Below are 26,688 nucleotides of genomic sequence, written 5' to 3'. Positions count from 1 at the left end.
CCATTTCTCAGATATCCACACTCACCCCGTCTCCCTGCTGCCTTAATAAGGATAGAGCTCCTCTTGTCATCACCAACCTGACATCCATGATCCTCCAGATACCACACATCAGACTCAGCACCATTCACCATCTTCAATGATATTCTATCACCAAACACATCTTTACCTCTTGTCCTCTGACTCTCCACTTTCTGCAAAGATCACTCTCTCTGTGATTTCCCTGTCCACTTGTCCCTCCCCACTAATTTCCCTCCTGCCACATATCCCTGCAAGCTTCAGAAATGCTGCATCTGCACATTCACCTATCCATTCACCTCCTGTCTTTCCTCCATTCAGAGCCCCAGTCTTTCCAGGTGAGGCAACTCTTCACCTGCAAAATCTGTTCTATCCAGTGCTCATGACAGCCTCTTCCACATGGGTAAGACCTGGCATAAATTGGGGTAGGGCTTTGTCGAGCCCCTCTGCTCCATCGGTTAAAAACAGAATTTCCCGGTGGCCAGCCATTTTAATTCCTATCCCCATTTCAGTTCTGACATGATGGTCCTTTGCCTCCTCTTTTGCTACAATGGGACAAAAGGGGAGGCCATGGGTGGAGGAGCAACATCTCAAATTTCGTCTAAGCAGCCTCCAATCTGATGGCATGAACATCAATTTCTCCTTCCAATTGTTTTTTTTTTTGCTTACCAATAAGTTTGGATAGGTACATGGATGGCGGCGGGTATGGAGGGGAGTAGTTCGGGAGCTGTGGCAGTTTAAATGGTTTGGCACAGACTAGATGGGCCGAAGAAAGTGTTTCTGTGCTGTATTTTTCTATGACTATGACTTCATGATCTTCCTCTTTCACTCTTTTTCTTTTCTCCACTCTGGCCTTTTACCTCTTCTCCTCACCTGCCTATCACCTCCCACTGGTGCCCCTCCTTCTTCCCTTTCTCCCACAGTCCATGCTCCTCACCCATCAGTTTCCTTCTTCTTCAGCCCTTTACCTTTCCCACCCACCTGGCTTCACCTGTCACCTTCGAGGTAGTCATCCTTTCCCCCACCCATTTTTAAAAAAATTCTAGCATCTTCCTCCTTCCCTTCCAGTCCTAAAGAACGCCTCTGCCCGAAATGACCTCCTAAGTTCATCCAGCATTTTGAGTGTGGCACCAACATAGCATGCCCACAACTTACTATCCCTAACTGTACGTCCTTTGGAGTGTTGGAGGAAACCAGAGCATCAAGAGGAAACCCATGTGGTCATGGGGAGAACATTCAAACTTCTTACGAACAGTGTCAGGAATCGAACTCTGATCTTACATACGGCACTGTAAAGTGATTACAACATAGAACATGGAAAACCTACAGCACAATACAGGCCCTGCGGCCCACGACGCTGTGCTGAACATGTACTTACTTTAGAAAGTGACTGTGCTAATCGCCCCCTAGTTGCATACATGATTGGTGCAAACACTGTTGCAGGGAAGACCAAAGAGACCCTGAGGTCAATTTTATAACTCTTAGCCTTCTTTAGGAACCGGTATCCAATGACGATTCACAGTTGAGCTCAGCACACTTTGCCTATTCTAGTGAAACCCTGCTCCATCCCACCAAGTGCCTGGATGAGCTCTCCACAAGGTGGAGCCGTGCTTATTGGACAAGAATCAAGCAGTGCAAAATTCATCAGCTGATACTGTTTCTGCCATTGTGCAGCACGGCAGCATACAGTTGGAGTAAAACTTTACAGTGCTAGTGACCCCCCACTCAGTTCCTGCTGCTGTCTGTAAAGAGTTTGTACTTTATCCCTGTGACCTCCTGGGATTCCTCCGGTGCTCCGGTTTTGCTCCAATTTCCAAAGCTGCGCGGTTAGTAGTTTAATTGGTCACAAGGGTGCAACTGGGCGCTGTGGGCTTGTTTGGCCAGAAGGGCCTGATACCGTGTTGTATCGCTAAATAAAAATGAATAAAGATGGAGTAACGCCCTCCGCTCCACCTCCGCGTATCCTGACTAAAATTCAATGGCTAACATTCTTAAAAGTGGATGGATGGTGCAAGCCTGGAAGAGGAGAAAGTGGGAAAATGAGGCATCAGAAGGGAAGGTAAACATCCTAAACACAGAAGACATGGCCTGAAGTGGAAGGAACTCTGAGAGTGGCATGGTCATCAGACAATGGACGATCATTTAGATGCAGAGATTGTAGATGTTCTGGGAGCTTAGGAGGACACAACGATGCCTAACAGTGACTCCTTTGCTTACATCTTCAGAAACAGCTCTATTTCCATCTCTAATATCTCTGTTTTTCCCTTTCAGGGTTCTCTTGAAGACCCTGACCTGGAGTTACACGTTGACTACAGTTCTTTGTGGGAACGGGACCTGCTCTTGGGGTTTCACAACTGGCCGTTTTTTGGCACGCCCAGGACTCAGCCTAAGAGCTCAGCTCACCTTTGGAAGTCTAAGATCTCAGGGTTCTGGAGACGGGCGGATCGAAGGTCAGTGTTCCAGACCGGTATGTCACGAGAGCTGGAAGATCTTTGGCTGTGTGCCCAGAGACCTGAGATCTGTGGGCACAGAGCTCAGAAAAAACAATGGAACGGACTTTTAACATCGTAAACTAGCAAGGTGTTTGTTGTGTCTCCCTTCTTGCTGTGAAACGGAGACATCTCTTTCTCCCTTATTAGGGAGAGAGAGAGCCTGTGGTATGTCGAATATCAGGTGAACAAGTAGACTTTGGGGTACTGAAGTCTGTGTCTTTGCTGTTGTGTTGCTCACGCTTGAGTGCTCAGTGGCGGGTGTCGATGCTTTTTTATTGCCAGTGGGGGGGCGGAGGGTTTGTTGCTTGCTGCCACTTACGTGTGGGAGGGAGAGGAGCTGGGGGGATCTTTGGGGTTTTAACATTTAACTGTCATTCATTCTTTGGGGCACTTCTCTGTTTTCGTGGATGGTTGTGAAGAAAAAGCATTTCAGGGTGTATATTGTATACATTTCTCTGACATTAAATGTACCTTTGAACTTTCATGGTGAAGATGGGCAATACAAGTTGAAAATTTCACATAAATAGTTTACCATGTACTCATGATACCAAGCAAGGTGTGCTTGGGAGCAGGACAGAGACGCAGACAAAAACAGATCCTCATGGTGAGCACTTTGGTTAGGGACATACAGATGATCCAAATCCCAGAGAATGACAGGTAGTCTGTAGAAGGAGATCGAGGGCATCTGGACTCAACACTTCAGGAATCACAAATGCACCTCAGAAATTGAGGAACTCTGAGGTCAAAAAGGTCAGAAGGTTAACTGAAATTATAGCCAGATTAACTGTACAGATCCTCTCTGGATTTTACTCCTTTGGTTGGATTGTAACCCGATCAGTTCACAACTCAAAATGTGGCTGTGAGCTGATTGCCGACAAAGCAGATGATACCTTAAACTCTGTAGTTTACCCCAGAATACAAGGATGTCCCTTTAGAACAGAAATGAGGAGGAATTTCTATAGCCAGAGGGTGGTAAATCTGTGGAATTCATTGCCACACATGGCTATGGAGGCCAAGTCATTGGGTAATATTTAAAGCAGAGGTTCATAGGTTTTTGATAAGTAAGGATGTCAAACGTTACAGGGAGAAGGCAGGAGGATGGGTTGAGACTGATAATGAATCAGCCATAATGGAATGGCACAGCATATTTGATAGGCCAAATTACCTATTTCTATTCCTGTCTTATGGCCTTATAGCAGCAGCAAGGCGGGAGGAGAAGATGGCGGTGTGCCACGCGTGCGCAGCCCTCTGGTGAAAAATGACATCGTATCTGTTAAGTAGGGGCCATAGACAATTCTGATTTGATGGAGAATAGACTTGAAAGTACAGAGGAACATCTGGAGAAATTTCTGAAACGCCCGTTCACTGCTGTCGTTACTGTGTGGTCGGGAATCTTTCGGAGGGTAGACCTCAAAATCCCCGGCCTTGCCTGCTTTTGGCGACCGAGAAGGAGGTCGAATCATTCGGACAGAGATGGCGCTCAGTACTCGGTGTCAGAGAACTGATCAGAGCTCGAAGTTTTTGGATTGCTCAGAGTCGGATTGTGGTCAGCATGGCAGGGAGAGTTTTTCTTCCTTTTCCCGTCTGCGTGAGATGTGGGACATTTGAGAAACTTTGGACTTTACTGTGCTCATGGACTTCTTCATCAAGTTATGGTATTGTGCACTGTTGTAACTATATGTTATAATTATGTGGTTTTGTTAGTTTTTTTTCAGTCTTGGTCTGTCCTGTGTTTCTGTGATATCACACCGGAGGAAATAATGTATCATTTCTTAATGCATGCATTCCTAAATGACAATAAAAGAGAATTATGAGTCTTCATAATCCTAATTGCATCCCATTGCTCTGCCAAAGGCTCAGTCGTATGTTCAGACTACACTTAAATTGGGTGTTTGTAAACTGGGAAGGAAATGTGTTTGCTATTAATAAACCACTGCACTTTGATTTGCATATATTTATTTATAATTTAAGGGACTATGGTGTATATAAGTAAGAGTACCTTTCGAAATTCAGCATGTCACATGATATGACTTTTGATTTTTGTACTGGAAACAGCTAGAGTTATTGGCTTAAATAAAACATATTCTGTAGACAGTTTAGGGTCTATAATTTGGTTTTGCATGCAGAAGTGCTAAAAAGAAACAACAGATGCATTATCCCTGGAGAGAAGGAGGAGGGAAATTATCCTTTAATTCCCAGAGGAAAGCTCCCTCGGGTCCCTATGTTTGGGAACATGTTGCGGCCAAGGAACTAAGTTCACAGCTTAGCTCCTGCACCAACCACTCACTTCCCCGACCCCCACCTTGACAACTTCACAATCAATATCAGTCTGGTAATCCAGTACAATGTACTTCAGTATTTTCTCATCATCACACATTCAGGTGACCAATCTTTACACACACTTGAAATGTCCACACACAGCTCACAAACTCAGAGGTAGTTTATTTGCCATGAGTCAGACAAACCAACAAACTCAACTCTTACAAACTAATCCTCTCTTTCTAATAGATCAAGCATTAGAATACATTTCAGAAATCCTTACATTATTTGACCCACTTTCATTGAAGAGATGGCATTGAAAAGGATGGGAGTGGATTCGTAAAAATGAAGATTAATAGCAATCCCAAAGGATGCATTAAGCAATATTTATTTATATCCAACATTTTGTCTCTCCTCTCTTCCCCGTGTAACCTAGTTGATGTTTGCCATTGGTCTCAAAGCTTACGCCATTCTCCCTGGTCTTTTTGCATCACAGTCTGATCTTTGCTCCTTCCATTTGATCTTGTCATCACTGTACTAAATCTGTTACACCCAAACGATTTCTGTGCAGAGTTTGTCTGCAGTATTCATGGACATCCTGGGCCTTGGTTGCTCTGATAATACAGAAAAGACAGCCACTGTTGATTTCTGAGCCAGATCCATGTACTTAAACCTGTAACCACAAGATGGTGTCCTGACCACACTAAAGTCATGCATATTACACAGTTCTGAACAATGAAGTAAATCCTTTGTAAACATATAACTAAATTATATATATAATGAGTGAATATTTGCACAACAACATACTGTAAGACAAAACAAATCATCTACGTGAGTTATGTGAGTGAGTGCGCGCTCGCGCACACACACACACTCACTCACACAGTGCTGGAGGAGCTCAACAAGTCAGGCAGCAACTATGGAAGGGAATAAACAGTTGACATTTTGGCCAAGAAAGGAAGGAGGAAGAAACCATAAGTGGGTGCGGAGAGGTTTAATCCAGAGCTACGTGCTAAATAATCTTCCTCCAAGCTAACCTCAACTCTCAGTAATCCTCAGAAGATTTAGCAGAGGGTGATCATGATTTACCATTTAATGCTCACAGCAACCATTAATTGCAAGTAAAAATAATTATAGCCATTGTGAGAAAAATAATGACTTGAAATCGAATTTTTCACATAATTTCTCCAGGTTAAAGTTACTCCATTGTAAAATATCCTGTTTAATTCACAGCAATGATTTAATAACTATGATAGCAGAATACAAATCTAAATAACATTTTTGCAATGAATTGTACCCTCTAATAACAAAGTGCAAACTTTAAAGTAAGTTATTATTCTTCTGGTAATATTTTCTCCATTCAGCATAATCGTAAAGGTCATTCAATGGGAGCTGGGTATTTTCCAAATTATTGCATTACTTGCTAGAATTGAGTTCTATGGAGTCAAATCGAGCGATCTTCAATCAGTTCTAACAGCGTGCTTTAAAAACTATAACATGGACATCCAAGTGCATCATTATAATTATCTCTTTGGAGTACCAATCATACTGATGTCACCTGTCAATGAGATAACAATTTAATGGGCTTTACTATTAAAGTGGAACCTGTTTTTTAAGGAAATGCTGCCAACTAAAAATCTTAATTAAACTCTCCTCTGTCAGATCAAAACTGCAGAAGAGCTGTGAATTTACCAAAGGACGCAAGTAACTAAACTAACAGTAATCTGCTTCTTTATAAATAATAGACCAAGGATCAAAGCTCAGCTTTATTTGCCATATACATTTACATAAATTACATATTTGCTGTGGTGTGTTGGTGAGGGTGCGAAATGCAACAAAGAAGTTGGAAGCATCGGAGTTTGGAGTTCAGTTCTAGCATCCTCTGTGAGCAAGTTTGTAATTTCCTTCCCATGTGCATGTGGGTTTCCTCCGGGTGCCCCTATTTCCTCCAGCAGTCCTAAGACAAGCGGTTAATAGGGAGGTTCGGAGAGAGGAGAAGATGGTGGCACAACGCAGCACATGCAGCCGTTCCGAATGAATATCGATATGTGTAACTAGGGGTGCCATGCACAATCCGGATTTGATGGGGACAGCCGTGAGAAGTGCAGAGGAACATCTGGAGTAACTTCTGAAATGCCTGCTTCACTGCCGCTGCTACTGTGCAATCGAGAATCTCTGGAGATGAAGGCCCCAAATCCTCGGCTTTGCATATCGCCTGTTGCCGGGGCTGGGGTCGAAACGCTCGGCAGAGATGGTGCTCGGTGCTCGGTGTCGAATAGGTGGTCCAAGGCTCGGAGTTTTTCGAACGGACTCGGAGTCGGACTGTGGTCGGATGCTTCCGGAATGCTGCATCAGCAAGTTGGCGGCACTGGAGGTTTACCATCTGCGTGAGATGATGGGACTTTCGAGACTGAGATTTTTACTGTGCCATGGTCTGTTCCTATCAAATTACGGTATTGCTTTGCACTGTTGTAACTACACGTTATAATTTTGCGGTTTTTGTTAGTTTTTAAGACGGTTTGTCATGTGTTTTCGTGATACCATTCTGGAAAAACATTTTTATCATTTCTTAATGCATGCGTTACTAAATGACAATAAAAGGGGACTGCATGTCCTCATAATCATAATAGGTTAATTAGTCATTGAAAATTGCCCTGTAAATCAGTGGGTTGCTGGGTGGTGCATGAGGCCTATTCCACACTGTATCTCTAAATAATACATAACAAAAATAATTGTATTGCATCACAACGAGCCGAGTGGAGCAGTGCAGTTTCAACAGTCTGAGAAGGTGTTGGCTCCTCATGTTACTCACAGGCAACCTCTCTGCAAACTTATTGATGGAAATTTCAATGTTTGGTTTACTTCAGGTTTCTGACACAGCAGTGGGCAGGACCATGGGTTCCTATGATTTTCCCAGTGCTCAGGTTCCCAACACAACAGCACTGTTGGTAACATACTGCTACATTTTGTAACTCCAAAACATAAAACCAATTGAAAGAGAAACATGGAGCTTGACATAACTCATGTACATTTAGTTTTACTTTTGGTGAGGTGCGCACTTAGGACACGGGTTCATAATGACGTGTGCCATTCACGTGCTTCTTACGTATGACCTGTAATGAATTATGTACACAAACAAAGAATGCTTAATTAAAATATATATTTACTATACTATCAAATATTACTGAAATCATAAATATCTATCTAGATATTCCACAGGGGTTGGTGTTGGAACCGATTCTTTACACGTTATATGTCAGTATTTTGGATGATGGAATTGGTGGCTTACTGGCCAAGTTTGGGGACAGTACAAAGACAGGTGGAGGGGCAGACGGGAAGTGTATGGTCATATATTCAAAGTGCAGACTATTTTCTAAACAGGGAACAAATTCAGTAAACAGAGGTGTAATGGCACTTGGACGTCCTTGTGCGGGAATCCATAAAGATTGACTTGCAGGTTGAGTCAGTGGGTCAGGAAGGCAAATGTACTGTTTGCATTTGTTTCAAGAGGACTAGAATGTAAAATCAAGGATGTCGTGCTAAGGCTTTATGAGCCATTGGTCAGACCACAGTTGGAGAACTGTGAGCAATTTTGGGCCCCTAGTCTAAAAAAGGATGTGCTGGTATTAGAGAGGTTCCAGATGAGGTTCACAAGAATGATCCCAGGAATGAAAGGGTTAATGTATAAGGAGCATTTGATAGCTCTGGGCCTATACTCGCTGCAGTTTAGAAGAATGAGGGCCGATCTCACTGAAACCTATTGAATTGAAAGGCCTAGATAAAGTGGACGTGAAGAGGATGTTTCCTATATTGGCACAGCCTCAGAATGGAAGATCATCCCTTTAGAACAGAGATGAGAAGGAATTCTCTTAGACAGAAGATGGTGAATCTGCAGTATTCATTGCCACAGGAGGCTGTGAAAGCCAAGTTATTGAGGATATTTTAAGTGGAGGTAATGATAAGTAAGGGTATCAAAGGTTACGGGGAGAAGGCAGAGAGATAATAAATCTGCCATGATGGAATGGCAGGACAGTCTCGATGGGCTGAATGGCCTAATTCTGCACCTATATGTTACGATAGGGTCTTATGGCCGATAGATAACTCTATAATGACTCTTTTTAGCTGAGAATGTGGGAAGACTCAAATGGCTAGAAAGTTATCATAAGTGATGTTAAAAGTCCGAGCTCAAAGGTGGGTAAAACTAAAATGTTCTTTGGAAAATAATTATATTGTAGTGCACACCCTGTTGGTGTGAAGGATCTAAACTGCATGGTGATCCCATACCTGTTCATACTGGTTGCGAGTTATAAACCTAGTGTAAAAATGTCTGGTTTGGTGTGGCAACTAACTATCAATAATGTAGATTACTCATCATTCTATGCAGGGTTTATACTTCTGTTTCCATTCAATTTGTCACTTTGTGAGGGCTGGGTGCTTATTTGTACTGTACACTGGGGAGCCCCTAACCCACTCACTCATCAGGGCTGCAAATTAAAGCACACCTCGTCTCTAACCTCCTGCGCCACTGTTGCAACTGATCGCTTGGTGATCTCCTCATAGAGTCCAACCATGCAGTGCCCAGTTGTTCAGCTTTCCTGCTGTTACAGGAAAATTTTGTCAGCTGAACCCAAGAATCAATTTTACAGGCAGTGGTTTACTAATCTTCCCTGGACTGTTCCATAGAGAGCCCATATGCTAATTGCACCAAATGGACCAGCTCACACCATGTTTCTTCATCTGTGTAAAAATCGGAAATATGAGTGCTGTAAGTCAAATATTTGTGCATCCGACCTACCAGTCTATGTCAATCTTCTATAATAATAATGTTTATTAAAGATCTGTGGAGTTAAGCAGGGTACAAGCATGTCTCAAAGTGGTAAGATATTACATTTAGCTGAGTCATTGATGTGCTTCCTATGTGGTGGATTGGGGTATAAAATTATTATTGTATCTTGTAATTTAATTTTTATATATTTGTTTGTATTTTTATATAATCACCTATATACATGTAATTGTTCAGTGAATTTTTCAATAATTAGGGTATATTTGCTTCTGTATTTTACGAGAAACATCTTAGTTTTCAGTAGTAGATGTCACCCCATTTGAAACTGGCTGTTTTCTAGGCTAACTGTTATCACAGGAATTTTGTTATCTCTGGTCTGAGTATGAGACGAGCACAACTGCTTTTTCCTTTGTCTTTTCCTTCTTTCAGTTCCTCGTTCTTGTCTGTTTTCCATTCTTGTAACGCTTAATAAAACGACGATAAACAATAAGCTTATCACCTCACTCTTGACTTCCGGAGAATCTTTGGATCACAAAAGAATCGGGATCCAATATCTGCTTTCTCATTTATGGAAGGAAGGTTCATTTCCCCTTTGAGGTAACTTGTGCTACAGGGCACTGGGTCACTCAGTTACGTATAGTTGTGAAGTCAGATTTGAAGTAAATGAGTACAAAAGATTGACCATCCTGCTGTCAATGTAATTATTAGTATTTAGAAATATCTGTACAGCAGAGAAAATGTGCATATACATTCGGAACTTCTCATTAAGGGCATTTCCCATCTTAGTCAAGGACGGCATTCCATCATTTCCACAGAAGGGACTAGCTTTGACTATGCACACAAGAGTAATATTTTCGGATGATGCTAAACTGGATTATTACCTTTCTGTTTAGTATTCTATAAGCCACTGATTAGGTAAGTGAAAGGCATCCTGCAGTGACTCACCAACAGAGACAATATGATTGATGCAAAATTTCTCTGTGGCTTATGCTCCACCAGCACTGATTTAATAATGATTACTGATGGGAAATGATAACAGTTAATTTCTCCCAAATAATTATAGACAAAGAAAATTTATTGAGGGAGTATGTATGTCACTATGCCTTGAGATTCATTTTCTTGCGGGCATTTATAGGAAAATAAAGAAATATAATAGAATTTATGAAAAATATACATAATTAAAGACACACAAACAAGAAATGTGCAAAAGAAGACAAATATATCAAATAAAATATCAATAATATTGAGAATACCAGTTTGAAAGTGGGTTAGTAGATTGTGAAATGAGTTCAGAATTCTGGTGGTTGAGATTATCTACACTGATTCAGGAACCTGATGGTTGCAGGATAATAACTGTGCCTGAGCTTGGTGGCATTGGACTTAGGGCTCCCATGCCTTCTACTCAATAGTAGCCATGAGAAGAGAGCCTGGCTTTGATGGTCGGAGTACTTGATGATTGATGCTGCTTTCTTGAGTCAGCGCTCCTTGTAAATCTGCTCAGTTGTGGGGGTGGGGGGGGGTTGCATTTCCTATGATGGACTCGCCGAATTCATCAACTTCTGTAGACTTTTCTATCCCTGTGCATTGCTGTTTCCATACTAGGCTGTGATGCACCCAGTCAAGATGCTCTCCACTGTGCGTCTGTGGAGGATCTCTGCAAAGGGAAATGTTGAATCTATGCAAATGTATAAAAGTAGAGGCTCTGCTGTGCCTTCTTTCTGATACCTTTGGACAGAGGCTAGATCCCCTTATCTGATAGGATGAATAAAATGGCAGGAATGCACCTCTGTAAATGCTCCTCTCAGCAGGCACTGTGAAAACCCTGCACAACTAGGTGATGAGATGTTTCTACAGAGTGGCTAAACATCTCGGCAAACAGCCACTTCAATATTACAATAATGTTATCTGCGTGACATTACTCGGTTTAGGACAACAACCACCACAGATTCCTAACGGTGTCCACTGATTTGAAGAAATGCTCCTTTCTCTGCACTGGTGAAATTCAATGTGGTGATTACTAGGTTTAGTTAAGGTTACCCACTCACCCTCAGAGAGCAAGCATGTCTTCACTGATTAAGGAGGAGACAGGGATCTTCACACTCTTTTTTCCCTGAATGTTACTTTGGGAGGGAAGGGCTTAGTTCAAGACCACCATAACAAGGCAGTTAAAATGCCATGGAAGTCACAATCAGATTGTCAAGATTGGATTGAAAAGGGATCTGCTTGTAATTGCATGGAGAATCTATTGTCAGATGTCATAACTTTAATGATTACCTTGATTCTTCATGAAACTAGTTAATTACATTGATCCATTTTGGATATTGTCTTTAGGAAAGGAGGTACTAATGAATGTTTGCTCTTACTGGATTTCATCCAGATTCTGAGAATTGTTTGATTGCTAATAAGAATACAAGTACTTAAGAAACTGACATAGGCATGGGCCACATGGTATCTTGCATCTCCTCCACCATTCAAAGTCAAAGTACTTTATGATCAAAGTATGTATGCAATATATAACACAGATTCATTTTCCTGCAGACAGCCACTCTATCAGCCATTCCATTACCCTGAGTTTCTTGTCGAGTCCTCAAAATCTATGGATCCCCTTTTAAGCAAAAATCTGTTCACCTCAACATTGAATGTATTCAAAGATTCAACCTTCACAACTTACCAGCAAACAGACATTCAAAGATCTATTTTCCTCCATCCACCCCTCTTCTTGTTCTCTTCGACTTAAAACTAAATTTTCTCTCTTTCCCTGCAAAGAGCAAGGCTCCTGAAATATGAACACTAATTCTCCTTCTACAGATCTGTGCAGCATGTTGAATGTTCTAAGCATTTTACTCTTTTTATTTCATATCTTCAACTTTGCTGATCTTAAGTGCTAGTGGGAATCTTTTCACACTTTCAAGGAGGGCTTGATAACATCTTTGAATCTGATCTTCTAGTAACCTGTTGCTGTGTAGAATGTCAGGAGTCTGATTATGTCTGTGAATGGCATGGCCTGTTAATCTGAGCTGGCAAATGTAATTAAGGCCTCAATGCCTACGATGTTAGCCTGGGTGAAGATGACGACATTGGCTTACTTACCCAGCTGGTGTATTTGGGGGATTTTATGGAGGGATTGGTGGTTGTATTACTCCAGTGCTTCACCAGGATAATTCTTCAGATCACAAGACCAAATAAAAAGTAAAACAAGGATACTGACGCTGTCTATCTTGTCGATTGAATCATTATGACCTTAGGCTTGCTTTCACACTTTAAGACTTTGTGCTGCTGTTTTATGCAATACTCTGTCTCTTGATGCTTTCCTTATCGTTTTCCAACTTCAAAGTTGTTTCCAAGTTCTCACCAACTTTCTTGATGCTCTTTTCCAACAACTGTGGACTCAATGCAACACTCCTCTTGACATAATATGCTTTGATCTCTCTTCAGTGTCCTGCTTCTCTCTATTGCTCCTCACTCTCAACCTCCTCCCAACTTTCCAGTTCTCTCATACAGCTCCTACTGCAGACCAAGCTTCTATTGTTCTACCACTGGAAACTTACAATGTTATTATTGACTTACTAAATGCTGGAGGAACTCAGCAGGTCAGTCAGCAACTATGGGAAGAAATGAATGGTCAACATTTCGGGCCGAGGTTCTTCATTAGGCCCCTTCATCAGACCCATCCTGATGAAGGGTCTTGGCTCAAAACATCGAACCTTTATTCCTTTCCATAGGTGCTGACGGACCTGGCATTTTTGTGTGTGTGTTACTCTGGATTTCTATCATCTGCAGAATCCCTTGCATTAAAGTTGTTACTGACCTTTTGTGCATTCTCCGTCGAATTCCCATCTTCAGCCTACATGCTCCAGGTATTTGACTCAATCACCCCAGATAAAGCATGAATGAAAATTGCCCTCTTCCTGTTGTTGGTTTGTAAAAGCTATGTGGGATGCTGTGACAGCTGTGGCACAATAAAACCCATTTTCATCTTTTTTTTAAATATTTAGACTTTTCCATTCTAATAATTAAGACTTTCCAATCACTTCACTTCTCCGTCACATTTTTAATATGCTGTGTGTAATCCTCTTGCATCCTCTGGCTGGTTAAGTCAAAATCAAATCAGATTAATGCAATTACCTTATGGGTTTAGGTGCTTGACATCCTCTCTTATTTCTGAGGACATTTCTATATCATGTTTATTTATATCACAATACAAATAAACATGTAATAATTAACTGTGGAGAATCTATATAATAAATAACAAGGCATTCTAACTGGTTGCATTACTGTCTAATATGGGGGTGAGACTACTGCACAGGATCAGAATAATCTGCAAAGAATCGTGTCAGCTCCAGCATGGCACCAGCACCCCTAGCATTGAGGACATCTTCAACGAGCAGTGCCCTAAAAAGGCAGCATCCATTGTTAAGGACCCCCATCACCCAGGACATTCCCTCTTCTCATTGCTGCCATCAGGAAGATGGTACAGGAGCCTGAAGGCACACACTCAACAATTCAGGAACAGCTTCTTCCCCTCTGCCATCCAATTTCTGAATGGACTCTGAACCCATGAACACTACCTCACTACTATTTTTGCACTACTCATTTAATTTAACTATTGTATATATCAGTATATACACATTTATACTCAATATATACTTACTGCAATTCAGAATTGTTATTATTTTGTATTGCATTGTACTGCTGCAGAAAAAACACCAAATTTCATGACATATGCCAGTGATATTAAACCTGATTCTGATTCCTGAAAATACCTGATATATCATTGTTGGAAGTTCTCCTATAAGTACATAAACTTCTCCCTTGCTGGATTATTCCTTCTGTGGAAGCTTTAATTGACTCACTGTTAATAATTAGCAATGACCAAAATGCAAATTATGGGAATATATAACTGGATTATCAACAATAAAGGTGTAATTTTGAAGACAAAATGATCAAACTTTGTAGACTCCATCAGACATCTACAACTGTAGGGACTTGATAAAAAATTCCACTTCTCTAGTTTTCAACTGTCTACCATGTAAAAAGAATATTACTTCTTTCAATGTTTATTTATTTTCTTCCTTCAGAAAACGTATCCCCCTTCGTGGACCCTTCACTGAAATAAGCCTGGCTCCAGGTTCAGGAGCAGTGATTTTCTGAAATTGGGGCCATTCAGAATGATTGATGAGTTCAGATATGCTCTTTCATTGACACATATTGCAAAGTTGATTATGATCACCTTTAATATATAAAACAGAGATGATGCTCAGTATATTTCTGTAAAATTCCATCACATTTCCTAGCCATATGGAACTAAATCATTCCTCTGTGAGAAAGATTATGATCTCATCTCTTATTCATTGTCCTAGAATTAGCAGGAGCCAGGCATTCTGACACATATCTGAAGAATCAATTACTTTCTTCTCTCTTCATACCAAAAACTTTTGCTGGAAATGTCTATTGAATATGGGGTATCAGGGATCTTGAAATCAATAGTCTATTTCCTTAACTAATTAAATTTAGGTATAGTGAAAAAAAAAGCAACAATGAAGAAGGACAAATCAATGTGAAGTGAGATAGGAGAAGAGAAATAATGACAGAAAGGAAGATGAGATGAAAAGATGAGAAAAATTAAGACGTAAATATAAAACTACAAATTTTAGAATCTCTCAGAACAGTTTACCATCAGTAGAGGAGGCACGCTTTTTTAAACTTGTGTTTCTGGTGAAAGAGCTGAGTGCCTCAATTCTGAATCAGTGCTGAGTTAAATTTGTATTGGTCATGCAGACTTTTAGGAGACCTGTCAGTACGTTAATGATAAAACAGCACTAAATTACTCAGCAATTTGTGTTGACCGGTATGTCAAAGGGTATTTCCACTTGGGCTTAAATAGCATTTTTTTTTCTAGTTTGTTGTATTTGTATTAATGATAACCTGCCATTTCTTTGCTAGCAACTCCTCAGCTAAAGACACTTCACCCCACACTTCAGCATAGCTATGTTTTCAAAGATGGAAAACTCAAAATTATACACGTGGAACAATTGAAACCACTTCCCTTGATTTCAAAATCCACTTAGTTGGATTGTAGTAATAACTGAATGCTGCTCCATGTATCTCCCATGCTGAGAGATTATGAAAAAGTCATACATGTATGATCCAAATGTCCAAATGTTCATAAGATTATGATGTTATGTAAACATACTGTTATGCATTAGGGGGATTTTCCATAACCTTACCGGTAGTAATTCTTTTTTAACATCTATAATGTGGCACAATAGTGTTCAATTAATTAAAAGAAATCCAAAAATTGCTCACGTTCTTGAAAGGATGTGAAAAGCATCTGGAAGTGACTGCTCCGACTGCCCTCGTCAGCCCACATGCGGACGACACCAAGACCTGTACGAAGCATCAAGTCATTGGCCACGGTGCTGCAGAACTTGGCTTTTAGATCCTCCACTGCGCTGCTTCCATCATAGATCGCCACAAAATTGCGCTTGCACTCATTTGAGTTCTCCATCTCGTAGTCAAGAAATCTCAAGTAGATCTATCGGGGGAAAAAGATGAATCATTTTTGTCAGGTTACTAACAAAATTAAAGAACAATGAGGAGAGCTGCTGTCTCAAATTAAGCGAAAGCTGACTGAAGAAAGAAGGCCAGAAGTAAGGTGCTGCAGATGCTGGAAATCTGAAATAAAGGTAGAAATTGCCTAGTCGGCAACTCAGGCAGCATCTGTAAAGTAAGGAAGAGTTAATAGTACATGATGACCTTTGATGGAACCTCATTGTTCTGAAGGGTACACTGTTCTGAACTAAACTACTGACTCCATTTCTTATATTAACAATGCTGTCTCATCTGCTGAGTTTTTCCAACATTTTCTGTTTTCACTTTCTAATTGATTAAAAGAAGAAAAGGCAAATTCCATTTGTTATTTACCCTTGTTGCACGGGAAAGAATAGTGAGGCTAATAACTATTCTGTAGTGATGTGGATTGTGCTAATGTGGTAACAGGGAACCACAGACAAAAGTAGAGAAGTGGAATGCAAAAGTGACAACACCTAAGTTTCAGGAACTTCACTAATAATTTTATAGTGTGCACCCATTGTTGTGATGGAAAACTGGATTTACTCTTAGACCTGTGGATAATTATTTTATCCTGTAATCAGAACCCTGTCTTCTACTTAATCAAGTCTTCCTGTAGCCACCTTTCTATTAGCAAAATGAAGATTTACTGGTAATGTCATCAACTGAAAATGTAAAAGCTGTTCCAGATCCATGTCCAGGTAAATCAGGCTTAGCTGGTCTCCAGATGTGCACCAGTTTTTAAATAAATCACTCACTTCGAACACCAACTCCATGTGATCTCTCAGTTTGCTCTTACACCTCGCTCCAACTTCCCCGACTGCCTCTTACATAATTCCAAGTCACTCCAATTTTATTAAGGCAAGACCAGTATTTCCATGTATTTAAATCAAATCTATTCCATACTTCTAAGGCACTCTCCATCAACTCTACAAATACAGACTAAATGAGTTGGACAATATCATCATTATATATCAACATATATTCTCAAAACATAGTCAAATTAGCGTCATGAAATCAAACAAAGTGACTCTCAACTTGGTCACAACATGCAGTTGATATCACTAATGCAAAAAAACTATAGTGCTTTCCTAACCCAAGTCACCTAATGACCCAAGACAAACTCAGAGCCTTTTTCTGATAAAACGTAATTACATTATTAATACAATCGATACAAATTGACTGTTTCCTTTTCCATATAAAAATAGTCTTAATCTTTGTTTACACAACAGGCTTAGATGTTTTGAATAATTCCATGGTGTGTCCTCTGTTGATGACAAAATGTATATTTGAAATTCAGAATGTGGAGAGTGAAAAAAAAAATTGTAGATATAGGAAATCTGAAACAAGAACAAAATTGCTGGAAATCTAGTTCCTACCCCCACAAACCACTCACTTGTTACCCTGGTTTTTACACCCTTACGAAGTTCACCAATAACCTGTGAAACTCACCTGGGCCTCAGAATCTGTCACCTAAGGTCCAGTCCTCACCTGAGACCCCCGCGATCCTGAAAAACCATTGCAGCATCCAATTTGACTGGAGTTAAGAGCGGTCACACGAAAAGCATAGGGTGTGACTACGGGCAGTGAACTGGATCATGCAACATAATCACAGCTACTCATCCTTGATCTGCCTCTACTTAGCCACATGCATTTCAAAACCTACGGTGTTTGCGTCAAATCAAATCAGCGAGGATTGTGTTAGGCAGCCTGCAAGTGTCATACCCTTCCGGCAGCAACATAGCTTGCTCACAACTAACCGTAACCTGTACGTCTTTGGAACGTGGGAAGGAAGTGAAGCACCCGGAGGAAGCCCATAGGGTCACGGGAGAATTTACAAAACTCCTTACAAAATTGGCTGGGAATTGAGCCCTGATCTTAGATCTGGTGCCGTGGTAGTTTTACATCAACTGCTATGTTACCGTGCCACCCCTACATTATGTCCAAGTGTACTATACTTCGTCTTCACCATGACATGTAAGTTGACAAATATAATTTCAAGATCCGTAAAATGGTGGTGGAACGCAACAGGCCAGGCAGCATTTATAGGAAGAAGTACAGTCGATGTTTCGGGCCGAGACCCTTCGTCATGACATTTTGTGTGTGTTGCTTGAATTTCCAGCATCTGCAGATTTCCTCGTGTTTGCGTGAAAATTTCAAGGTCATTATTTTATGGGAAATGATTTGAGGTAAGTGTTGACTTTTTTTTAGAACTTACTCTTAATAGTTGTGTATGGTATTCAGTGTATCCTACATTCTCAAATCAAATATGAATCAAAGGTGGTGATGAATAGGAGGGAGACAGAAAATCTGACTGAGTGGTGTCATAACAACAACCTCTCACTCACTGTCAGCAAGACCAAAGAACTGATTATAGTTTTCAGGAGAGGGAAATCGGAGGTCCGTGAGCCAGTCCTCATTGGAGTATCAGAGCTGGAGGGAGGTAAGCAACTCTAAGTTCCTGGGTGTTACTATTTCAAAGGACCTGAGGATGTAGGTGCACTTGCGAAGAAAGCAAGGCAGCACCTTTACTTCCTTAGGAGTCTGTGGAAATTCGACATGATATCTAAAACTTGGACAAAGTTCTATAGATGTGTGGTGGAGAGTGTACTGACTGGCTGCATCACGGCCTGGTACGGAAACACCAATGCCTTTGAATGGAAAATCCTACAGAAAGTGCTGGATTCGGCCCAGTACATCACCACCCCCCCAAACAATTAGAACATTGACATGAAACGCTGTCGTAGAGGGCCAGCTGGTGGCACAATAACATTAGCGCCAGACCTGGGAGCGGAGGTTCCCAGGTTCGAAACCAGTACTCTTTCCATCCGTGCCGGGTTGAGTGTCAAGATCGCAACTCGACCTTGTAAAATAAAGGGAAAATACTGCGAAACTGTCTGTGTGGGGAGTGGTGCGCCACACAGTCTCTCTCCCTCTCGTTCCGTGCCTTGTAAAAAGCCATGAAAACAGACATCTTCACAGACGCACGCACACGCACAGACTCGCACGCATGCAGGCACATGCAAAATAAAAAGAAACGCTGTCGTAGAAAAGCAGTGTATATCATCAGAGTTCCCCACCACCTAGGTCATGCTCTCTTTTCATTGCAGCCATCAGGTAGAATCTGCAAGAACCTCAGGACTCAGATACTAGGTTCAAGAACAGTTACTACCTCTCAACCATCAGACTCTTGAATCAAAGGGATTAACTGCACTCAGATTCACTGGCCCATCATTGAGATGTCCCCTCAACCATTGATCTCATTTTCAAGACTCTTTATCTCAGAATCTCATGTTCCCGTTACTTATTGCTTCTTATTTATATTTGCATTTGCACAGTTTGCTGCACTCTGGTTGATCTTTCATTGATCGTGTAATAGTCACTGTTCTATAGATTTGCTGAGTATGCCCACAAGAAAATGAATCATAGGGTTAGACACCGCGTCATATATGTACTTTGATAATAAAATTGACTTTGAACTTTGAAATTATTTCCAGTATGAGAGGAGGAAGATGATAAGATGCTATTTCCTATTACTTGATATTGAAGTGTCTCTGTGCCTAATGCATGCTTCCTGCATTCTTACATTTTTTTTGCCTCCTGCATTTAATTCACTAACTTTATATAGCATCAGACCTTTTGCCCTAAAATTATTTTTGCCTTCGGCATCCACCCATTTAAATATAGATTTCCATTTTCTTTTAGATAACTGTGTCAGATCTAAAACTGTTCCAGCATTTAATGGATCCTATCAACCATTCTGCCCTTTGCAAACTCCCAGTGATATTTACAGTTCAGGCTCGGTGCTGAAAATTCATATTTACAGCTCCTGAAACGTAACATGCAATCTATCGTGCTTAAGTGAGAGAGGCACCGCTCCCATTTTCCAGTCTCACAGCAAAAATTCTGCTCCATTAACTCTGTAAATGGAGAACATGCATGGAGATTGTGAGTGAAGGTAGTTTGCCGGCAAGGATAGGGTCAGCTTTTGCACAGGTTGCATCTGAGTTATCTGTCAATGATTAACCAAATGACCCATTGCTCACCAATTCATTGAGTCACAGTGCACTGCAGATCATCTGTGCCGACCATAAACCCACACTCATTGCATTTTCCTTTATCCTTTTGCATTCCCATTTAGTACTACCCCGCCCCACTCCCAATTATCAGCCATCCACAGACACTAGAGACAAAATATAACAGCCCGGTAACAGACAGCCAGTTTTGGAATTGGAGCGGGTGACCAGATCACCCAGAAGAACATGCAAACCCCACACACCGGTGGTCCCCAACCTCCGGGCCACAGACCGATACCGAGCCGTGAAGCATGTAGGGGTGCAGCGGTAGCTGGAGTGCACCCAGCACATCTTTAAGAAAAAAGCCAAAATAAACAAGCTAATTAATAAGGTGCCGCCCAGAAGCCAGTCCTCATGAGAGGAACTGAGGTGGAGAGGGTCAATAACTTTAAATTCTTCGGCATTAAGGATCGACGTTTCTCTCTCTGATAAGTGTCAGAGGATCTGTCCTGGGACCAGGAAGTAATTGTCATTACAAAGAAAGCGCAACAGCGCCTATACTTTATTAGAAGTTTGTGTAGATTCAACGTGTCACCTCAATCCTGACAGCCCTTTCTTGGCTGGCATTAAAATTGACCAAACAATGGAACAGCTAAAGGCTCCAGCGTCCTGGAAAGAGGAGTAAACATCGCATAGAGCAAGTGAAATCAGCAATCACTTGTCATCTGGGCCGACATTTACGTGCCAGGTGGCACTTAATCAATTAGCTTGTTCATTTTGGCTTTTCTCTTAAAGATGTGCTGGATGCGCTCCGGCTACCGCTGCACCTCTGCACTTCTGTATGCTTTGCGGCCCAGTATCAGTCCACGGGCCGGAGGTTGGGGACCACTGCCACACACCATGGTCAAATGACTGAACCCAGGTCTCTGTGGCTGTAAGGCAGCGGTGATAACTGTGGCACCACTGTGCCACCTCACATCACCGTTAATCTGATCTCGGCCCCCACAGCAGTTTCCGGCCTATTCCCCATTGCGTTTCGCTCTTCAATAACCCAAAACTATACCTCCTATTTGAACATACTCATTAGTAAAGTTGTTACAAAACTTGCCTGTTGTTTGTCAATCCATCATCCTGTAACACAGACCAATATTCCATGTGTGTATCTAATTACTCAGTGTCCCTGCATGCTCAGTTTCTACGACTCATATACAAGGACACCCAGATTCCTCTACACAACACATTCTGTCATCTCTGTCCATTTAAGCAACATGCTACTTCGACATTCTTCCTACTGAGTGGATAACCTCATATTTCATCATTTCATAAGCCATCCGCTGACTCAGCCTCTAATGGTCTCTGAGGTAGAGAATTCCAAGGTCGACAGACTCTGAAGTAGGAAATCCTTCCTTGTCTTCATTTTATGTGAGCACATTTTCTGGGATTTATACATAAGGACACCCAGGTTCCTCAGTAAAGAGGCCCTCTGTGGTTTCTCTCTATTGAAATTACATGTTACTTTACGCTCTTTCTACTGAGTGGATAATCTCATATTTCAGCCATCTGCTGATTTTCTTCTTGCCCATTTAGTGAACCCATCCTTCTGCAAAAATGTTTTCTCTACCTTAAAACTTCAATCTCAAAATGCTGTCACAATTCATCTGAGGTAGTTTAGGATAATTCGGTTTTTCCATCTATTTTTAGATTATTAGACGATAAGACAAAGGAGCAGAATTAGAAAAATCACAAACAAGAGAAAATCTGCAGATGCTGGAATTCCAGGCAGTGCACACAAAATATGTGTTCCTCTCTCACTTCATCTCCTTACCTGCTAGTCACCTCCCTTTGGTGCTCCTTCCCCCATCCCTTTCTTTCAGGGCTTTCTGTCCTCTCCTATCAGATTCCCCCTTCTCCAGCCCTTTATCTCTTTCACCAATCGACTTCCCAGCTCTTTACTTCATCCCTCGCCCTCCTGATTTCACCTATATCTACTACCTTGTACTTCTCCCTGCCCCCCACCTTCTTACTCTGACTTCTCACCATTTTTCTCAGCCTGAAGCATTGACTGTTGATTTTTTTCCATAGATGCTACCCGGCTTGCTGAGTTCCTCCAGCATTTTGTGTGTTTTGCAGAATTAGAACATTTGTCCCATCGAATCAGCTTGCTATTCCATGATGGCCAATTTATTATTCCTCTACCCGTTCTCCTGCCTTCTCTCCATAACCTTTGACACCCTTACTAATCATCTTCCACTTTAAATGTACCCAATGAATTGGCCCTTTAATTTTGTATGACTTGGTATCATCTGGCCAGAATATAAAGCTCAAAGTTCGAAGTAAATTTTTATTATCAAAGTATATATTTGTCACCATAAACAACCCCAAGATTCATTTTCTTGTGGGCATACTCAACAAATCTAAGCAAGCAAGTCCTTGTCAAATGCAGCAGAAGAAAGCAGCAATTGGATTTGGATTAAAAGGAAAGACAGCAACTGGGCTGCAAGATGAAGACAGGAGGGTATGGAACTGAGGGGGGTGTATCTGGGATGCCAGGTAGCACCATTGAGCCCTCTCGAGACGTTGTGGGCTTATCAATGAATGTTAAAGAAGGAGGGTCCCCACCTGATGACCCCGATGATGTACCTACCCTCCCTCCTTGTCACCACTCCAAGCCCACTGCCAACATCCAGAGTGCCAACTTACCATAGGGATTGAAACATCAAGTCCAAGTAGCTCTACTCTACTAACAGGATCAATGAAAGATCAACAGGAGTGCATAAGGTAACAAACTCTGCAAATGCAAATATAAATAAATAGTAATAAATAATGAGAACTTGAGATGAAGAATTCTTGAAAGTGAGTTCATTGGTGTGAAAATTGAGTGACAATGAAGAATTGTCAATCTCCTCGAAATCTCACTGCTTGTCTTCACAGATTAGAAGCATCATTATTATCACCATTATGCGCCGTGTCTATGATGTTGGCGATCACAGTCTTTCTACGACCATGATTGCTTTTGGCAAATTTTTCGACAGAAGTGCTTTGCCATTGCCTTCTTCTGACAGTGTCTTTCCACGAAGGGTGACCCCAGCCAATATCAATACTCTTCAGAGATTACCTGCCTGGCGTCAGTGGTTGCAAAACCAGGACGTGGGATATACAGCAGCTCCTTATAGGACCATCCACCACCTGCTCCCATGGCTTTGTGTGACCCTGATCCGGGGAGGGAGGGGTGGAGCTAAACAAGTGCTACACCTTGCCCAAGGGTGACGTGCAGTCTAGCAGAGGACTTACACCTCCTTTGGCAGATGCATCTGCATCCCGCCACCCAAATAAGAAGCATAATGGTTATAAAAGTCAGGAAGACCATTCCTTGGGCATGTTCCTACTCTTATTGTATCTTATAAAGTCCAAAGATACATTCAGGATTCACCCAGTGGTGTCAGTAGGTTCCTGTCCTTCAGCACTCCCCTTTAACACCCACTCCAATTGAACCAGACTTGGCAAATTGAGTGCATTTACTGGTCGGCAAGTGCTGCAAGCTCACCCGATATAACCCCACATAATAACTAGGAGTTCTATGGTAAATTCAGACATGTCCATTGCCTCCTCTACTGTCACCATGTGGCCACTCTCAAGTTGGAGGAGCAACACCCCATATTTCATCTGGGAAGCCTCCAACCTGACATATTGAACATTATTTTCTCCAATTTCAATCCCTCCCTCTTCTCTCCTTTTCCATATTCTGGCTCCCCTCTTATCCTTTTTCTTCTCCTCACCTGACCAACAATTCCCTTTAGTTCCCTTTCTCCTTCCTTTTCTTCCATGGGCCACTGTCCTCACCCATCAGATTCCTCTTCTCCAGCCCTTTACCTTTTCCACTTATCACCGTTCAGCTTCTCACTTCATCCATTCCTCCTCCACCCCCCCCCCACCTTCCCCCTCACCTGGCCTCAACTATCACCTGCCAGCTTGTGCTCCCGTCACCTACCTTTTAAGTCTGGCTTCTTCCCCCTTCTTTTCCAGTCCTGATGAAGGGTCTCACTACCAAGCATTGACTGTTTATTCCCCACCACAGATGTTGCCTGACCAGCTGAGTTCGTCCAGCATAGTAAGTGTTGCTTTAGATTTCCAGCATTCGCAGAATTTCTCATATCTATGTTGAATTTGACTGCTTTGATTTAATACATCTTCTCTCCTCTACTCAATAGCCCATTCTCCAAGATTAATCTTTCTTATGGCTCCCCAGTCTCCTGTGAATGGTTTTAAGACTAATAACTCCCATGGACCTCTGCAAGAGACCCTGCAGATAATTAGTCCTTCATAGTGTCCCCATGCCTGCCTTTTGCATTTGCTTGGATTCCACTGATTGCCATAAAATTTCAGTTCTGAAAAGCATGTTGTGAACCCACTTTGTCCCTGTATCTGTCATGGGATTTCCTAAAAATATAACACAATTAATGCAGTCAGTTAATTTAACCAAAATAAGTTGACAAAATCTTGTATTTTGGTTCAAGATCAATCGGTTGAATTTATTTTTCAAAGCTTTCCTTTGTGTTTGGAGACAAGAGAAAAATACCTGTATTGCAGAGCACTTGTACCCAGAGGCTGACATTGTGCTCGACGTGGCTTAATGGCATTGTATTAGCTGTGCATGGTTAATATTCACAAACCTGTTCTTCTGCAACTCCGAGAGATAAATACCTTAGATCGTTGCAGGTACACAGTCTGTGAATTTCGTCCATTAAAATTAACGGATAGGAACAGTACAAGCTGTGCACTTGCAACTAGCTTCAGGACAAATGCTACAAATCTGTTGTGGTAGCATTTTGCAGACTGAACCGGATGGAGCCAGCATTCAGACATTTGGGCTTTTGGGCCGTTCAGGGCTTTTGCGAACGCTAAGTGGAATATAGTCAGGATGCAAATATGGAAGCTTTAGTCACGGTTCATTTTCATTCCGCACATGTTCAGGTGTTGTTTGTTTAGAGTCAATTACGAGAAATATGAGCTGAGTAAGGTCAATGGATTCACAGTGTACAGTATACTGTATATTCAAATACAGACAATGAGCACTGTATAGATACTTTTCACACATTGAAAGCATATAGCAATTATTCATGCAATAAACAAGGCATTTTTAACTGTACAGATTAAACATCAGCAGTATATGGCTAATGTCCCAATCAGTGGCCATTTTATTATGTACACCTGCTTGTTAATGCAAATATCTAATCAGCCAATCATGTGGCAGCAACTCAATGCATAAAAGCATGCAGACATGGTCAAGAGGTTCCAATGTCATTCAGTCCAAACATCAGAATTGGGAAGAAATGTGATCTAAGTGACTTTGACCGTGAAATGTTTGTGGCAGACAGGGTGATTTGAGTATCTCTGATCTCTTGGGACTTTCACCAACAGTCACTGAAGTTTACAGAGGATGGTGTGAAAAACAAAAAAAAAACATCCAGTGAGCAGCAGTTCTGTTGGTAGAAACACCTCGTTAAGAGAGAGGTCAGAGAAGAATAGCCAGACTCGTTCAATCTGACGGGGAGGTGACGGTAACTCAACTAACCACGTGTTGTAACAGCAGTGTAAGAAAGAGCGCCTCTAAATGCACAACATGTCGAAACTTGAACAGATGGGTTACAGCGGGTGAAGACCACATGGGGCTCTACTCCTGTATCTAATAAAGTAGCTGAATTAATGAATTGCAATCATTGTCATACATTGTGCATGTAACTATTGTGCATACATCCATTCAACTTTTGTGGAGCCCTTATGTGGCTAGTATTGGAATAATTCATTGTACAATATTACATGCTGAACTGTGTATGCTTACCTTCGCATATCGTTCTGTGCTTGGTCAATTACTGCACCATATGCAAGATATTCCTCATTATATATTTACATTTGTATACAGAGTCATCAAAAAGACAATATATAACTATGAGCTGTTGATAGCACAATATATCCTCGTAACCTCATGAGACTGACCACTTGCCTACAGTAGACTAGCTAGAAGAAACACCTTCAACAAAGCTAATTTCATGCTGGCTAGTTAGCCTCTGCAAAATGTAAGGATCTTCTAGGTGAAGTAAGCTATAAGCAATCCAGAGAAATGCTGGGAAAATCTCTGACAGATCTTTAAGCAAAGCTCCAGCCTTAACAAATGTTAAAACAGCCAGATATTTGAAGAACTGCTCCATCATTCAGAAACAGAAAAAAAAAATAAACTATTGAAACATTTAAAATAATAACCACTAAAACACAGGTAAACTTAAGAGTCATAGAGAAGTACAGCATAAAAACAGGACCTTTAGTCTATGCCAAAAAACATTTAAACTGCCTACTCCCAACAAGCTGCAACAGGACCATAGCCCTCCATATCTCTACCATCCATACATCTATCCAAACTTCTCTTAAATGTTGAAATCGAGTTTGCATGAACCACTTGTGTTGGCAGTCCATTCCACACTCATGACCCTCTGATTGAAGAAGTTTCCCCTCATGTTCCTCTTACACTTCTTACCTTTCACCCTTAACCCGTGACATT

The 26,688-nt window shown here is 41.4% G+C and overlaps 1 protein-coding gene across 2 annotated transcripts in view; it reads right to left on the bottom strand.

Moving 5' to 3' along the window:
- neto1l (neuropilin (NRP) and tolloid (TLL)-like 1, like) overlaps positions 1 to 26,688 on the bottom strand; it is a 303,103-nt gene that overhangs the window by 39,035 nt on the left and 237,380 nt on the right. For both annotated transcript variants that reach the window (XM_063035473.1, XM_063035555.1), the window contains exon 7: positions 15,856 to 16,084. In XM_063035473.1, the coding sequence (XP_062891543.1) occupies positions 15,856 to 16,084 (229 nt within the window). The remainder of the gene's footprint in view (positions 1 to 15,855; positions 16,085 to 26,688) is intronic.

The sequence above is a fragment of the Mobula hypostoma genome, chromosome 1, assembly GCF_963921235.1.
Source record: "Mobula hypostoma chromosome 1, sMobHyp1.1, whole genome shotgun sequence".
Lineage (NCBI taxonomy): Eukaryota > Metazoa > Chordata > Chondrichthyes > Myliobatiformes > Myliobatidae > Mobula > Mobula hypostoma.
This window is presented reverse-complemented; position numbering and strand designations above follow the sequence as displayed.